The sequence below is a fragment of the Zootermopsis nevadensis genome, unplaced genomic scaffold (assembly GCF_977971745.1).
Source record: "Zootermopsis nevadensis isolate Lab colony 2312 unplaced genomic scaffold, Znev_1.0 Znev_ptg000002l, whole genome shotgun sequence".
NCBI classification, from domain to species: Eukaryota; Metazoa; Arthropoda; class Insecta; order Blattodea; family Termopsidae; genus Zootermopsis; species Zootermopsis nevadensis.
Window position 1 is genome coordinate 21,630,572 of NW_028259134.1, and position 17,076 is coordinate 21,647,647.

A 17,076-nucleotide genomic window follows, 5' to 3' on the forward strand; every position below is an offset into this window, starting at 1 on the left:
ACGCTGGAACCCAAAAAAAAGCCTTGGCGGGCACCGCGTTGGGGACCACTGGTCTAGGGCTCATGTTTCTCAAATGCATTCTTTATTTTACATACGCCACTGGCCGTGATATTCATTTATTGCAAATATAAAAACTCTACATATATCACAAGTAATAAATTATTTCTCCTTGTATTTTTGATATATACACACAAGAAACTGAAAAAGTGTTTTCAATTAAAGTCGAGAGTTCTGATAGGTCTGTAGTGTACGTTAAAACTAATATTTTTTTGGTGTGCGAGTGAGTGAAAACTGTTCGTGAGAAAGTTAATACAGTCTACTTAAAGTTTCAGGGGGGGGATTAGACTTTATACTAGAAAGACTAACTTTTGGTGTATACCAGCAAGTTCAAATTTCTTCAAAATCTATCAGAGATAATCATGCATTATTTCCGTGTTATGTTCAATTACAACATCATTCCACTTACTCGCGTAATCACAAATACCACTGGTTTGTTCATCCCCTGCACAAATTTTAATGTTGCTTCCGAGAAACAAAATGGAAACTGTCCCAGTGTGAACAGAAGTTAAAATAAATGTTCTCAGATCCAAAGCCTCCTTCTATGGTCCAGATATTACATCACATATTATGCTCTATTACCTGTACTCTTCAGTTGGCAACACTGAAATATAAGCTAGGTTAAGTGCTCAGTGAGAGCAGTAGAACAAATCCATCAGCATATCAGCACACAGGAAGCAAATAAACTGAACTGTTTCTGGGGAGGCAGGGCATCTGGACAGTGTCTTGACGCACCTCTCCCCCTTGCTACTACACTTCAGAGGAAATATCATCAGCCTACACTACTATCCACAGAGAAACATCAACCCTTTCCAATACTACCAAACACAAAAACATTAATCCACAGAGCAGATCTCAGTCGTCATGGCGACCGACTATGGACTGGATGACCAATGGCAGCCGAAGGATCCATCATCACATCTGCTCCGGTCTTTATCGAGACGTAGAATCCTGAAATCAGCTCGAAGTAATAAAGCCTCGATTACAAATATCAAATTAAAAAAGCAAAACTCACTGAGGCCAGAGCTTTGCCGAGGGTGTCTCCGGACGTCTGCGATTGCGGGACACCGACCGCTGGACTATGACTGCCACAGTAGAGGGCTTGCGCAGGGCTCGATGTGGGAACACCGACCACACCAGGAGCGCCAGTTGAAGTCACCTGCCCCCCTGGACCTGGACCCGCCACGCCTCCTCCACTCCCACGGAAAGTTGACATGGGAGGAAGACCAGTGGTTGAGTTGGAGAGGAGAGATGTGGGTACTGAGGACGTGGGATCCTGCTGTACACCGCCACCAGGAGACATGGTGCCATAACCCTGAAACCAAGCAGTGAGAACTACATTCTCTGGGGGAACAGCAGATAAAATGGGCATTTAGGCATTTTAAAATTGAGCCTATAATTTAAATCCAACGACGTCACGAAACCGACGAACTTCTATTACCGCCAAAGTTGGCTGGGTCATACTCACCATTGGGTCATGTGGTATGTGCATGGTTGGAGGGGGGAAGCCTACTTGGGACAGATGAGGCGCTGGTGCCCCCGAGAGAAGTGATGCAGACGAACCGTACCCCGTGTAGGGCCCTGACTGTAGCTGACCCCCACTGGACCAGGGATCCCCTGTTCCTGCGCCACTGCCATCTGAAATACAACGAAAAACACGTTTCTCATAGCAGCAAGTATGAAGATGTCTTCCGGTAGTCTCAACATTTTTTTAAAGTTTACCATGCTGCAAGTTCAAACATCTTCTCAGCATCTAAGCGTGTCATGCCTTGCAGTTGTACCAACGACACATAAAGAATTTCAGCTTTTCCCCTGTACATCCATGCCCCCCCTCACCCCAAAAGAAAAATAGGTGATGTTAATATTTTAAACGGTGGTGTAAACTCACGCACAACAGAAAGAATTCACAAAAGAATTGATTTGCATATTTGACTATTTATCTGTGATCACATGATGAATGCATCCATTAAGAATACGGATGATTTCCAAATCTTCCACATCCTCTCAACCATCGACAACCAGGATTTTAAACTGGTCTTTACATTTAATAAAACAGATTTTTTTCTCATAAAACTGCGTGTCCAGTGTCAAAACACGTAAGCCTAAAAGAAACATTTTTATTTTCAGCAGAAAGAAAGTACTCCCTTAAGAGCATGTTAGAACTATGGAATAATGGCCAATCACACGTAGATGAATATGAATGGCAGACAAACAGACTGCCGACACAGAAATCATCAAATCTTTGTTTTCTTACGAAAGAGGTGCTCCCCCCCCCCAATACACTGCCCAAGTCAACAAAGATTACAGCCATTATTCCATCTTCCAGAACTAGATGGGTTAGGCTCACAGCCAAGTCTGCCAAATTTAGCAGCACAACGCACCACTCATCCTCGCAATGCACTTAATTTCGATCCTGTAATCCAATCACAGCCATTCGCTTACCAGTGCCGATGATAAATGAGGTCATATGGGCTGAAGAATGATTAACTGAAGAAAGCACTATTAACCAATGATTTGGGGAGGGGGGGGGGGGTTGCTAGAACAATATTATTCCTGTGTAACATTTGAGGTTTTCACAGCGGCGAGTATGAAGATTTCTGTCTTATGGGTTGTCGCCCTGATGACGGAGGCAGTATGGCCTCCGAAACGTTGGTAAACATCGACCAGACTACACAGCGCAACAACCCAGAAGACAGAAATCATTATCGTCCTGATGACGGAGGCAGTATGACCTCCGGAACGTTGGTTAACATCGACCAGACTACACAGCGCAACAACCCAGAAGACAGAAATCTTCATCGCCCTGATGACGGAGGCAGTATGACCTCTGAAATGTTGGTAAACATCGACCAGACTACACAGCGCAACAACCCAGAAGACGGAAATCTTCATACTCTGATGACGGAGGCAGTATGACCTCTGAAACGTTGGTAAACATCGACCAGACTACACAGCGCAACAACCCAGAAGACAGAAATCTTCATACTCTGATGACGGAGGCAGTATGACCTCTGAAACGTTGGTAAACATCGACCAGACTACACAGCGCAACAACGCAGAAGACAGAAATCTTCAATATTTTCCCTATTTGTATTACACCACGCTCCCTCTTTTAACAACACTGCCAGATACAGATTGCTCTGGGTTGAGTACGGTACCAGAACTTACCAATGTAGTAGGAGTCGCCATAGAGACTGGCTGTCTTGGGTGAGGTGTAACGAGGCGAGTCCTGTCCAAACTCGTCTGATCCATACTGCAACAAAACAGAGCACAATCATGAATTTGAGGGTTACTCAGATCTGGGCAGTCCCAAGACAAATTAAGATGACAGGGAATGAGACAGTTGTGACCTATTTTAAAAAAACTGTACCTCAAGTCTTTTTTATCTGTCTCAAAGCAGCAACGAGACGGGCAATCTGAAATCCAACTGGCACAAGACATAGCAGATCACATCCATAATCACTTCAACCGCACGTTGATAGTCATTTCTGAAGGCTCTGGGTACTCATGCTCCAGTATATTCAGACTATGACAGACTCCTTACAAACCCGTTCTATTCTGAACAGGCTATCAGTTCTTTATTTGCATTTAGTTATGGTTTATTTAAAGACGCTCTCAGTAGACCAGACGAACGACGGATGATTAATGAAGGCTTTCCGGATAAGAAGTTGTAATGCAAACGAGTCGACCGCGACTTTCGGCTTATATTTACATGGATGACGATCATCGCCCTGATGATGGAAGCAGTAAGTACCTCTGAGACATCAGCCAATTTCAACCAGAATACACAGCGCAACATCCCAGAAAACAGTCACCTTTCATTTTCGACGCACTACGGAAAATCAAACCGACGAACACATCCAAGACCTTCCCGGTCAAAATACTTCCTGATGAAGTCCTACATCACGCAGGCGAAAGTTACGCGAAAAAATGGAAACACGGAAGGAGCAGTTTGAAATTCATGTTACAAAGAGCTGATGAAGAAGCCATTAGCATTATTCGCAGGCAGACGGAACGTCTCGGTCGAACGATGCTACTAATGGGCAGACAATGACTTAAGCACGGAATAATTCAAACTCCCCAACTTCATCCTGCAACCCTCTTACATATATCACAACCCCAGCCCGACGCGCCACTTTCTACGTGAGGATCACCGTCACAAAACATCCACCCACCAGCGTCCAACTTTCTCCCCTCACAGGACGTGCACACATTTACCGAGTAACCATTTATTTCATCCTTCACTCACGTAGAAACACCGTCCGTCCAACGTACACGTATTTATCCGTTTGTGTCAGCCTACAGTCGCCATTTCACCTACAGACATCAGATATTTGAGTCGAAGTCGATAAGGAATCGACAGATTTCGGGGCTTTCCTCAACAGGAGAAGGGAAATTCGATAAAAAAAAGTTATCGTAACCCTCAGAAGCCCGAGGTTCTAATAAAAAAACATTTAAGAATTCGGGCCGTACCGCGAAGAAAACACTACACTTCACCATTACAAAGATCAACTGGTTAACCTTGTTTAAGGAAATAATACGACTAAAACGCTAATTAACCTTTGGAGCCGAAGCTCTTTCAAATGAAACTTAAGAATTCAGTCCGTACCGCAAAGAAAACACTACACTTCACCATTACAAAGATCAACTGGTTAACCTTGTTTAATGAAATAATACGACTAAAACGCTAATTAACCTTTGGAGCCGAAGCTCTTTCAAATGAAACTTAAGAATTCAGTCCGTACCGCGAAGAAAACACCACACTCCACCATTACAAATATCAACAGGTTAACGCTGTTTAAGGAAATAATCGATGTTTATTGTAAGAATCACACAAACACATATTTTGTGGTAAAAATACAAATTCAGTACATGTTAAAGTAGGTGACGCGCGTAGTTTCAGAGGGTTAAAAGCATTAAGGCTAGAGCAAGTTATATTTTAATAGGAATATGTTTACACGTGAAAGCAAGAACCCATACTTAGCACGTTAGCCAATACTGACCAATATGGACTTAAGACAAACTTTACAAAGAACCAACAGCCCAATGTTTAAAAAAGATGTTCGAAGCGTATTGACTGACGACGTTAGGCACCAAACAGATCCCAATGACAAGCTATAATGCCTATTTCGCCGACCGCTTTTAAACTTTTCTTTAAAATTACACACAATTCATGCAAAAAGGAAATCCCGGCGACAGTTCTAGATTATAACAAGGGTTTAACCTCAAAGGCTAAAACTTCTTAAGATTTTTAGGCAAAGAAAGGCAGTGAGTGAAGTCCACCTCATAAAATGTTATTATCTTTATTTGGGGGGCTCACGCTGAAGGCATCAGAGAATTAGAGCAAATCCACTCGGAGGCAATCATAAACACGCGAACGCTAATGGAGTGCAGACTATAACAATTTACATCTCCGTATATAAACAGGGAACCGAACGGTTTATTTAATAATTGAAGCTTTCACGACGACTGAATGCAGGTTCTCGCGTCGGAGACGTCTTCTGGGACGTTGGGCCGTGCAGTCTCGTAGAAATTAACCGACGTTTCAGAGGTTCTATCTCCATCATCTGGGCCTCTAAAACGTCTATCAATTTCTAAGAAACTGCACTGGGCAATATCCCGAAAGACAGAGACTACTTTCAATGTAACAAAGGCGTTGTAATTCATGGTTTCGAAGAGTATTTCTACTTCCATCTTCAGTAATATCTGACAACTATTACAGTTTTCTCGTCTGGGGGGGGGGGGGGGGGGGCTAATGTCCAGTCGCCCAGAAGAGTTCACTGATTTTACTTTTGACAATACAAAATAAGTATGATACATGTAACATAACTATATCAGCTCACTAAACTTCGGCAAATACAATTTATATTTCGCCCTCATGTTAGTGTAAGTTCAGTTCATTTAAAAAAAAAAATTCCAAAAACGTTAACAGAGAATTCGCCAGTGATCGGACAGACCAAGAACGAAAACGACATCATAGCTCTGTCCAAACTTTAATGGTAACGCGCTGACAGCTGTTAGATTCCAGCAGTAGTTACTTTATTACACATGACGTAAGCAAATGGATACAGCACTTTGAAGTTTTCAGTTTTACTGCCAACTATATGGATGGCATAACAAACTCGAAAATACCGCGTGTTCCAATGACCATGTGGTGCAAAGGAACACGTCGTATTATTAGCCGTGAATCTTCATCATAAACGAGGAAACAAACTTTGTCTGCATGACAATGAAATACAACTTAAAGCCCGAGATTCGTACAACACCGGTGTAACAGTTGCCACTACAGGCTTAAAGCGATTTACGTATTCACATATACAGAGTGTCCGGATTAAAACTATTACGAAGAGATTTAGATAAGATATACCTTGACAACTTACGACCATAAAAATGCGAAAATGTGCAATGTGGTAGAAGTTTCTTCTAACGCGAAACATCGAAGCCAAATTTCAGAGCGATATATCTCGTTCTTAGCATCGTCAGTGTTAATGAAAAGTTTCATTTCTCAGGTAAAGCTGCGATAATTACATTTTCAACAACACAATTTGCTGTTCTGTGAAAACAAACGAATACATCTACAAAACCAATCAAATTAACGCAAAAAAAACCTTCTTGCAAACCTTGTAGTCGCTCAGCTGTTATGAAATATTATGTTGGCAATACTGTAGCTTGAATAATGATTTTAAGAACGCTGTTACGAATCGACTACGACGTAGAACAGAGCAAGATATAACAGGAAACTGTGGTCTGTTTCCGGAAATGACGACACGAATTGAACGCAGTAAATTTAAACTTACATTTGGTGGGTAGAAGGCCTTGGATGGTGGAGGAACGCAGACCAGAGAATTGTAGCAACAGAACATGCTCGCTGAAATCCAAATAACGCGTCACTTCTAACAATTCCAGCGCACACACAGGGCAACAGTCATTTCGCACAAACATGCAAATTTAAACACGTTCATTACGGTCAAGGATGCGATTAAACATTCGAGTAGTAAGAACCACAATTTGGAAAATCAAATCCAGCACGTCCAGTCGTACTGGTGAATACAATGGCAACTGGGTGACTTCGCGCCATACGACGGGTTGGGGAGGTGGTGTTGGGGGGGGGGGACCCCCAGAAGAAGAAGAAGAAGAAGAAGAGAGGAACGGTCTGTGTGATATTGGATGTCTGCGGTATGGTGTTCACGGCCCCAAAATTCCACCCTTTCAACCCCCCCCCCCCCCCGCACACGAGCGACGGCAGTAAGGAAATTGATCCAGGTCCCTCTGAAAGCCACACAATCACCCATTCGCAAAAATACGTGTTAGCTTCTCACCGGGGACCACCACAAGCGAAAATCGCGTCTGACCACGGAATAAGCAAGCCACGCCGCTCGAGATGAAAATATCTGGACTAGTCTGGAGGGAATCGAGCAACATAAAAGACCTGGCACGACCGGAAAACACCCGCCTTCACCGATTTCCTTCTTACAGACATCAGAATATGAATTGCTCCACCACTTTGCACGGGACATTAATTTACTCAACACGAAAGACATGGTTTCTGGTGATCATGAGGGCGACGATGGAGGCAGTAAGGACCTCTGAAACGCCGGTAAACTTCTACCAGACTACACAGCGTAACAACCCAGAAGACAGCCGTGAATACATCAAATTTTATTATACTCGACTAATTATTCCAGTTGCATCCATGAGCTGTGCCACAGGTGAAAATGAAAGTTGTGCCAACTGGACACGCCTGTCGCAAACACGAAAATTCATCCCCGATATTAGATCAAAGCCGCTTTCGAAAGTGAGTGGATTAAGTCGCAAGTGAAAATCACAATATTATGGGGCAGGAGAAACTGTAGCAAAAGTCCCTTAGTGCAGACAGACACACAGACGCATTCCCAGGGCTAGGGCGCCATGAATGCGAGGACGCTGGTTTTTTTTTCTCCCCGAGAGGAATCTTCTTGATTTAGGGGGGGGGGGGGGAATCTCAGGCCATAGCGGACATCTGTTGCAAGCTATCTCGGTCACAGTAAAGAGCGGATTGGTACCCTGAGCAAAGTAGAGAAGGCGAAGTAGTCTGCGAACCTCTAGCCACTCAGAGCACTGCCAAGGAAACTTTCACGTTTTGCACAAGCCCCATAAACACTGGTATCAGATTATTAACGAAAAGTTTGGCAAAGCAACACAAAACTGTTGTTTGTTCGTAACTCCGAAATACAACAAATTCCACTGACTCTAAAACTTACGCATAGAAAAGTCTCGTGTGCATATAACTAGGGCTTGTCATGTTTGCCGAAACGTCGCGCTATACGTAAGATGTTTCAAACATTCGATTCGATGATTACAATTGAGACGATTTGTGTTTTCTGCGAGGTAGGAGCTGCATTCGGCTAGATGAACTTCATGTTTCGATTTAGTAACGAGAACATTTTACCGGGTCCTCGAGTGCAAAACCGGATTGCCTGAATTATTCCGAACCTGTCTTGCGTAACGGATTTGTAGACGGAAGGACGGACACATATATGGCAACAGGAGGCGGTCTACTTACACAGAACGTTTTAAAACTACAGACAAGTGTCTGAAATTTATTTAAATTGCTGGAGAAACACTTAATTACTGCGCGGCCAACTGTCAGGCGAAAACACAGTCGACCACTTCTCTTCGAATTCGACCTGCATAGCATTTCGATAATTATTTATTGCTTTGTTAATTAACTTCGTTACACCGCCACCAGGGGTCCCGTCGCGAGACAGTTGACGGGCAAAAACCGCTATCAGACTGCAGCGCCAGTCCCAATACTGAACGAAAAGTCCACGCATCAAACTCTTAAAAGGTAAACTTCCCGATGTTGCCATGGGAATGGCGTACCGTCAGACCCCAACATCTGTAAAATCAGAACGGCATTTACGAAGAAGTCTAGAGATTACTTATCACACAGTCTTCACTTCTGCTGTCTAAAACATAAAGATTAAAATTGTGTTTATTTTTTGTGTGGGTGTGAAACCTGGCCTCTCACGATAGACGAGAGAAACACTTTAAAGCTGTTTAAGAAGAGGGCCCCGAGGACAATATTCTGACCAATCAGCGATCAAGTGACAGAAGGCTAAATGGGTGGCAAATTAATGAAAGAATGCAAACTATACTGTACCTAGGAGTAGATAAAAGGATAATATTAATACAGAAAAAAGTCAATGCGGGGAACGGAAAATAAATACAGTAATTTAAGTAAAAGTCCGCTTGAACATCTGTTCATATACTTCGATACAGGAGTGTACTTCCTGGAAGTAATCCAAGTAGCGCTCATGTCACAAATGGGAAATGATTAAAACTGACACTCAACAATGCCTACAGAATACTTTAAAGAATACTGAGAAAGGAGTAAAGTACACAAGGACAATGGGGGAGAAATTGTACGAGGCTACTCAGACTACATACCAAGAATTTATGATTGCCACGTTGACATGTGACAAGCATCGTGCAACAATCGGACGTGAAACCGTTCTAAGCGGGTTTGATAATTCAGTTCTACACTCTGCAAAAATCAGCGCACAAACCTAGATGAAAGTAGACAAGTTCAAGAGATCGCGTAAAGTCGCCACTACCTGACACGACGAAAACGAGTAATTAGTTACATCCATCGCGTATGACCGTCCTTGAAAAACTGGTACTCGCTCGCCCAGTGACAATCCCTGCTTGTAGAGCCACGACGTCCACTGGTGTGTTCAGAAAAGCCTTGAGAAAAGGATCTTCTTCAAGAGTTATTACCGTACATCTGTTGAACGTGCTCCTATCTGAAATGTTCCAGCGGCTGCCATAACATGGCCGGCCTCAAATGCCACGGACCTTCGTAATGGGTTTCGTAAATGAATTGTTATTAATCATTTGAAACCAGACGCTCGTTTAAATAACATTTACGAATTCAGACCGTACCGCGAAGAAAACACACTTCACCATTGCAAAAATTAACTGGTTAACGCTGTTTAAGGAAATAATATTATAAAAACGCTAATTAATCCTTTAAAACCGAAAATCGTTTAAAGATTATTTAAGAATTCAGTCCGTACCGCGAAGAAAACACTACACTTCACCATTGCAAAGATCAGCTGGTTAACGCTGTTTAAGGAAATATTATTATAAAACCGCTAATTAATCATTTGAAACCATACGCTCGTTTAAATAATATTTACGAATTCAGTCCGTACCGCGAAGAAAATACTACACTTCACCGTTACAAGGATCAACTGGTTAACGCTGTTTAAGGAAATAATACGACTAAAACGCTAATTAACCTTTGGAGCCGAAGCTCTTTCAACTGAAACTTAAGAATTCAGTCCGTACCGCGAAGAAAACACATCACTTCACCATTACAAGGATCAACTGGTTAACGCTGTTTAAGGATATAATCGATGTTTAAAGTGAGAATCATACGAAACCCGTTAATACAAAATTTGGAAACAGTGACTCTTAAAGCAGACCGTATATTCAGTCACCCACTGGCCTTTAGGCAAAGTTGTTGTTTTGTTTTTGTTTGTTTTTGGGGGGGGGGAAGACACACCCCACACAGACTAAGACTTAAACGTAAACTAGAAACACTAACAGAGAAATGAACGGCTGATGAAGATGGCGGAACTATGTGTTGTTTACGGATGAAGACGGTTAGAACATCCTTTTCAAACGAATCCACGTGAAATTAATAATACATTCACCATCTCCCATGCGGTCCGCACTGGGACAATAAAAACAAGACCAGTACCACCCGCATATCCTGTCGCAGCACGTGCAGATCACCACCTGCGATGTACTTCAGGCAATGACCGACTGACTTGCTTGCTACAAGACCTATCGATACGACGCCGTGTTTAACTACGACCTCCAGCTTCAAGCTGAGTGAATGGCTTGTACTTTCCTGTGCCAGAAAGGGCTTTCCATCTGAACCTGATTAAGCCTTTTAAAAGAAATTGCTGTACTCTGGTTGATAAATGATGGAAGCAGCAGGGACCTCTGAAACGTTGGAAAACTTCTACCAGACTACACTGCGCTATTCTATTTACGTCATGCGAGAAATTCATGGCGTAACTGTTCTGCGGTTTTCACTTGCCACTGTTTGCAAGTTTTGTATGTGCCACGGTGGTCTAGTGGTCAGAAGGCTGGCCTTGTAATCCTGGGGGTCTCGGGTTCGATTCCCGGCGGTGCCCGAATTTATAACTTGTGTTGGGCAAGGCCGTGGTCTAGGCAACACGGAGTTTTCCTCCGTGGCATCCCAACAATTACTCCATTCACACACAGAAGAAGGCAATGGCAAACCACTTCTGGATCATCTGCCAAGAACGTATATGAACAGGTCCCAGTCCGAGAAAAGGATGGAAGGATCCTGTTCATATGGACCTGTCGTCAGACAGAACACTAAATAATAATAAGATGAGGTGGTCTAGCGGTTAGAACGCTGGCCTTGTAATCCTGGGGTCTCGGGTTCGATTCCCGGCGGTGCCCGAATTTATAACTTGTGATGGGCAAGGCCGTGGTCTAGGCAACACGGAGTTTTCCTCCGTGGCATCCCAACAATTACTCCATTCACACACAGAAGAAGGCAATGGCAAACCACTTCTGGATCATCTGCCAAGAACGTATATGAACAGGTCCCAGTCCGAGAAAAGGATGGAAGGATCCTGTTCATATGGACCTGTCGTCAGACAGAACACTAAATAATAATAAGATGAGGTGGTCTAGCGGTTAGAACGCTGGCCTTGTAATCCTGGGGTCTCGGGTTCGATTCCCGGCGGTGCCCGAATTTATAACTTGTGATGGGCAAGGCCGTGGTCTAGGCAACACGGAGTTTTCCTCCGTCGCATCCCAACAATTACTCCATTCACACACAGAAGAAGGCAATGGCAAACCACTTCTGGATCATCTGCCAAGAAAGTATATGAACAGGTCCCAGTCCGAGAAAAGGATGGAAGGATCCTGTTCATATGGACCTGTCGTCAGACAGAACACTAAATAATAATAAGATGAGGTGGTCTAGCGGTTAGAACGCTGGCCTTGTAATCCTGGGGTCTCGGGTTCGATTCCCGGCGGTGTCCGAATTTATAACTTGTGTTGGGCAAGGCCGTGGTCTAGGCAACACGGAGTTTTCCTCCGTGGCATCCCAACAATTACTCCATTCACACACAGAAGAAGGCAATGGCAAACCACTTCTGGATCATCTGCCAAGAACGTATATGAACAGGTCCCAGTCCGAGAAAAGGATGGAAGGATCCTGTTCATATGGACCTGTCGGCAGACAGAACACTACAAATAAAAAAAAATGCATTTTAGTAAGTTTTTGCATGAAAACAACATGGCGGCTGGGAAAAAAAACATGAGTCACAATTACGCCCGATTTAAAGAAATCACAGCTCTGAAATGAATAAAACTGTGGAAAACATTCACATCATGCTGTTGCACTGTTCAAAATTTACATTTCTGTATGTGCTCAATATGTCTGCAGTAAATTTATTTCAGGAGTTATAATTTCTTAAAATCGGGACACTAATTGTAATTCATCCTGTGCCTTTCTGCTCACTTGCGACGGCACACTACAAGGAATATTGGTAAGCATTCTTTAAAAAAAATCCACGTTATTTAGCCTTTACGGAACCCCCCTCCCCAAAAAAAAAATCATCACAGCCTACGAACACAATGCTTTAAAACTTGTTGCACACACGTTATCACTTTTATCACAAATATTCGTAAACATAATTATAAACGATAATAATCCTTATGTGCATTTCACAGGGTGCGCGCGCACACACAACCAATTGCTTCCTTTTAAATTAAATAAGAAAATTACTAAAGTGCGTTTGAAAAACAAAATACTGTTCCCAGTTTTGAGATGTGGCCGCACGCATTTTTAATTTTCCTTCCCAAGTTTCGCCTGAACGCCATGTTCTATCCTTTGTGTCGTGTTAATCTTCACATGCAGCTTGTTGCCTTCGTGACAAACGAAATAAAACAGCAGCAAATGGACGACAGGAATGCATATACAAGAAGCCCAACCCCATCCGATAATGTGCACGCTCGTAAAATTACCGCCTTGTTATTTCACGACTCTAATTTGCGTTGCGACTAATAACACAGCAGGAATTCATTTGTGTGTTTACAGTTCCAATACCGGCGACAGTACACACCAAGGAACAAAAGTATGACCACCTTCATAGCCCAATGGTAACTATTTGTACCACCTTCTTTAACTATCAGCGCATTTTGTATTAACGTCTTTCGTATGATTCTCAATGCAAAACAGCGATTATTTCCTTAAACGGCGTTAACCAGTTGATATTTGTAATGGTGAAGTGTAGTGTTTTCTTCGCGGTACGAACTGAATTCTTAAGTTTCATTTGAAAGAGCTTCGGCTCCAAAGGTTAATTAGCGTTTTAGTCGTATTATTTCCTTAAACAGCGTTAACCAGTTGATCTTGGTAATGGTGAAGTGTAGTGTTTTCTTCGCGGTACGGACTGAATTCTTAAGTTTCATTTGAAAGAGCTTCGGCTCCAAAGGTTAATTAGCGTTTTAGTCGTATTATTTCCTTAAACAAGGTTAACCAGTTGATCTTTGTAATGGTGAAGTGTAGTGTTTTCTTCGCGGTACGGACTGAATTCGTAAGTTTCATTTGAAAGAGCTTCGGCTCCAAAGGGTTAATTAGCGTTTTAGTCGTATTATTTCCTTAAACAGCGTTAACCAGTTGATCTTGGTAATGGTGAAGTGTAGTGTTTTCTTCGCGGTACGGACTGAATTCTTAAGTTTCATTTGAAAGAGCTTCGGCTCCAAAGGTTAATTAGCGTTTTAGTCGTATTATTTCCTTAAACAAGGTTAACCAGTTGATCTTTGCAATGGTGAAGTGTAGTGTTTTCTTCGCGGTACGGACTGAATTCTTAAAAGTTTCTTAGACCGCTTCGGCTTCTATAATTATTTTACGACGCTTTCCAAACAGCAAAGGCCCACCGTCAAGTTGGAGTATGAGAGTGAATGACTGGAACGGATGTGGAAGGAATCGATCGTGACCTACAGTACTGGCCCAACATTTGTTTAAGGAACTGGGCAAAAACCAAGAACACGCTCAGTGCGAATCGCCGGCTTCCGGGCACAAAATCGAACTCGACATTTCGGAATCCGAATTAATCTACAAACAATGCGACCTCGTGCGCTGCTGTTTGGAATAAAAACGTCGAAGTTGTTCGCGCCGCCCTCGCATCAGAGAAGCCACCCGGGGAGATGAGGCATCTGCCTGTCATCAGGCGGGAGTCTCTAATACTGACAGGCTGAACCAGGTTCAGCACCCATTACTCCAAACTTCTTAAAAAGCCCTCTCAGAAAAGCGTACACAATCACTCAGCCTCACGAGAGCAAACCAATGGCATTATCTACATTCTTACAATACACGCCGAGTTTTACTTATTTTTTAAGTAATCTCAAGAAATTCCACTGACATGACTCGGTTCACACTGTAACGAGTGTCGAATAAATTAAGATACATTTACTCCTCGATCTTATTTGAAACAGTCTCGTACAAGACCATCTTCAGAGATTCAATGGCTATTCAAATGTACAAGTACTGGAGTGACAAAAGTCTCGTTAGATCTTAAACAAAAAGAGATAATTAAGGCTTTGACCGGGATGTTCTTTTGTTAAATCTTATGTGGCACCGCCTGATTCGACTTCTAATGGTTAAGTGAAGTGTTTTCTTCGCGGTACGGTCTGGATTCTTAAATATTATGAAGACGAGCTTCGGCTTCAGAGGGTTAACCAGCTGATTTTCGTAATGGTGAGGTGTAGTGTTTTCTTCGCGGTACGGACTGAATTCTTAAATAATATTCAGACGATCTTCGGCTTCAAAGGGTTAAATAAGAACACCAACACCAACATTTTAAGATAATATCAGAAATATACGCAGAAGGGTCGTAATTCAAACGGACGTGTTCAACAACTGTTTCGAATTCATCACGATACGGTGTCGCCATCCAGTAACAAACGCCAGAATCTTTTGTTCTGTAGTAAACAGCAAAATGGAGCGTTGTGGCTGCTTAAAGGAGGAAATGCAGTTTCTTCTCATTTTGAGGCCGAGATACAAAAAGTCTTGCAACTTGCATTTTTGTCACGATCACATACTCGGCGTTGGAATGTGCTCACTCGATCAAATTGTACACACACACACACAGACATGTGCAATAACCTCTTATTTCAGTCTCCCTTCCTTCCTCTCTATTTCTTCCGCAAATGGAAATTCCTACACAACGGAATAAAGACGAAGGAAAAACAACAAGGTTTATGTTATGTCCTCGCTAGACGGAGTCGAGACGTGACCGAAATAATTTTATTTCTTTCGATTCTACCCTCCGACCTCCTACTATAAATCTACAGGGCGTTTCAAAAATCAAACATCACTGTCACAGTCAGCGGCAATAGCGAACAGTAAGAAACGCGAAATGTTCCGAATCGGGGCTTTTTTAAAAAATAAAGTGTGATACAAGCCTCTGGCGAAATTCTAGTTCTCAGCTGATTTCGGGACCAACATTCTTTACGCGTGCGCAGACGGGCGGGGGAGTCATGCTTCAGGGGAAATCGTATCACGCGCTTTTACTACGAGGCGCGTCCACAAAGTAAGTTTCCCACTCGTCCCACAGCTAGCAAACCTTATATTGCGCGAAGCGACTGTGCGTACGTGATAGAGCAATGACGTAGCATGGCGCATGCACTAACGGTACTTCCCGCGTTCTCACAGTAGCATCGTTGCAGCTGTTGAAGATGGAGGTTCTTATTCCAGCTCCCGCCGACTGTGAAGTGCGGTCAGTGATAACGCTAGGCCGCACACGGCTCGACGGACAGCAAGTCTCCTGCAGGAGTTCAGCTGGGAGGTGTTTAATCATTCACCCTACAGCCCGGACCTCGCTCCCAGTGATTTCCATCTTTTCCTACACCTCAAGAAATTCCTGTCCGGTCAGCGTCAGCGTTTTGAGAATGACAGAGAGGCGGAGATGGTTGTCACACAGTGGTTCCAATCCCAGGCGGCAGACTTCTACGACACAGGTATTCAAAAGTTGGTCCCACGGTATGACAAATGTCTCAATTCCGGTGGCGAATATGTTGAAAAATAGCTGGACACTTGCTGTATCTGTTGCAATAAATATTCCCATGAAATTGTGTTTTGTTTCTGTAAACGGCCCCAGGGAAACTTACTTTGTGGACGAGCCTCGTATAAACTCCTTAACGTGTGATAAAAAGTAGACACAGAAGTAAATTAAGTGGAAATCGAGGCAAAGTGCATTGCTTCTCGGACAGGATCACAAGCAACACAACAGGACCTTCAAAGAAAATAGAAATTAACGTCAAAGACGCGCTCACCAAAATATTTCGATCAAGGAGACACGTCGATCAACGCGAGGTAAAACACAGAAACACGCCCGAAGTAATTACGTATTGAAAATGATCTGCCAATTACTACAGCTTTGTCGCCTACACCATTTACATGCACACAAGAATGTTTGAAACCGGATCTGAGCTAAAAGGCAAATTCCTCAAACGAAGAATGTCCCCGATTCCGGGAACAGAGAACGAACATTAATGCAAATCGTGTTTAATAACATTCTCGCTAAGAACAGCGATCACTTCCTTAAACAGCGTTAACCAGTTGATCCTTGTAATGGTGACGTGCTGTGTTTTCTTTGCGGTAAGAACCGAATCCTTAAATATTCTTTACAAAACAAATCCACATGGTTTTGCGACCGGCAACTCGATTAAGGTTTTCCGTGGTTTTCCTTGGTCCTAGAGCAAATGCCAAGTTCATAACAAAATTTTACGTTGCACTGCACGCCTCACACGCAGACCTCCCAATATTAATATCAAAATTCATCCGCTTTACCCACGGCAGGCACTAAAAGTTATCAAGACGCCGGATACGTTCTTCACGTGGTTTCGATATAAAAATTCTACTCAAGCTGGGGATCGAACCGGGTCCTACAGTGTTTAATTACGTTCGGAAGATCGCAGTTA

General features: G+C 43.0%; 1 protein-coding gene across 16 annotated transcripts in view; it reads right to left on the bottom strand.

The window, feature by feature from the left end:
• da (transcription factor daughterless) overlaps positions 1 to 17,076 on the bottom strand; it is a 149,575-nt gene that overhangs the window by 21,021 nt on the left and 111,478 nt on the right. For all 16 annotated transcript variants that reach the window (XM_087356462.1, XM_087356443.1, XM_022077835.2 and 13 more), the window contains 3 exons: positions 3,226 to 3,310; positions 1,526 to 1,695; positions 1,073 to 1,372 (listed from right to left, as the gene is read on the bottom strand). In XM_087356462.1, the coding sequence (XP_087212588.1) occupies positions 1,073 to 1,372; positions 1,526 to 1,695; positions 3,226 to 3,310 (555 nt within the window). The remainder of the gene's footprint in view (positions 1 to 1,072; positions 1,373 to 1,525; positions 1,696 to 3,225; positions 3,311 to 17,076) is intronic.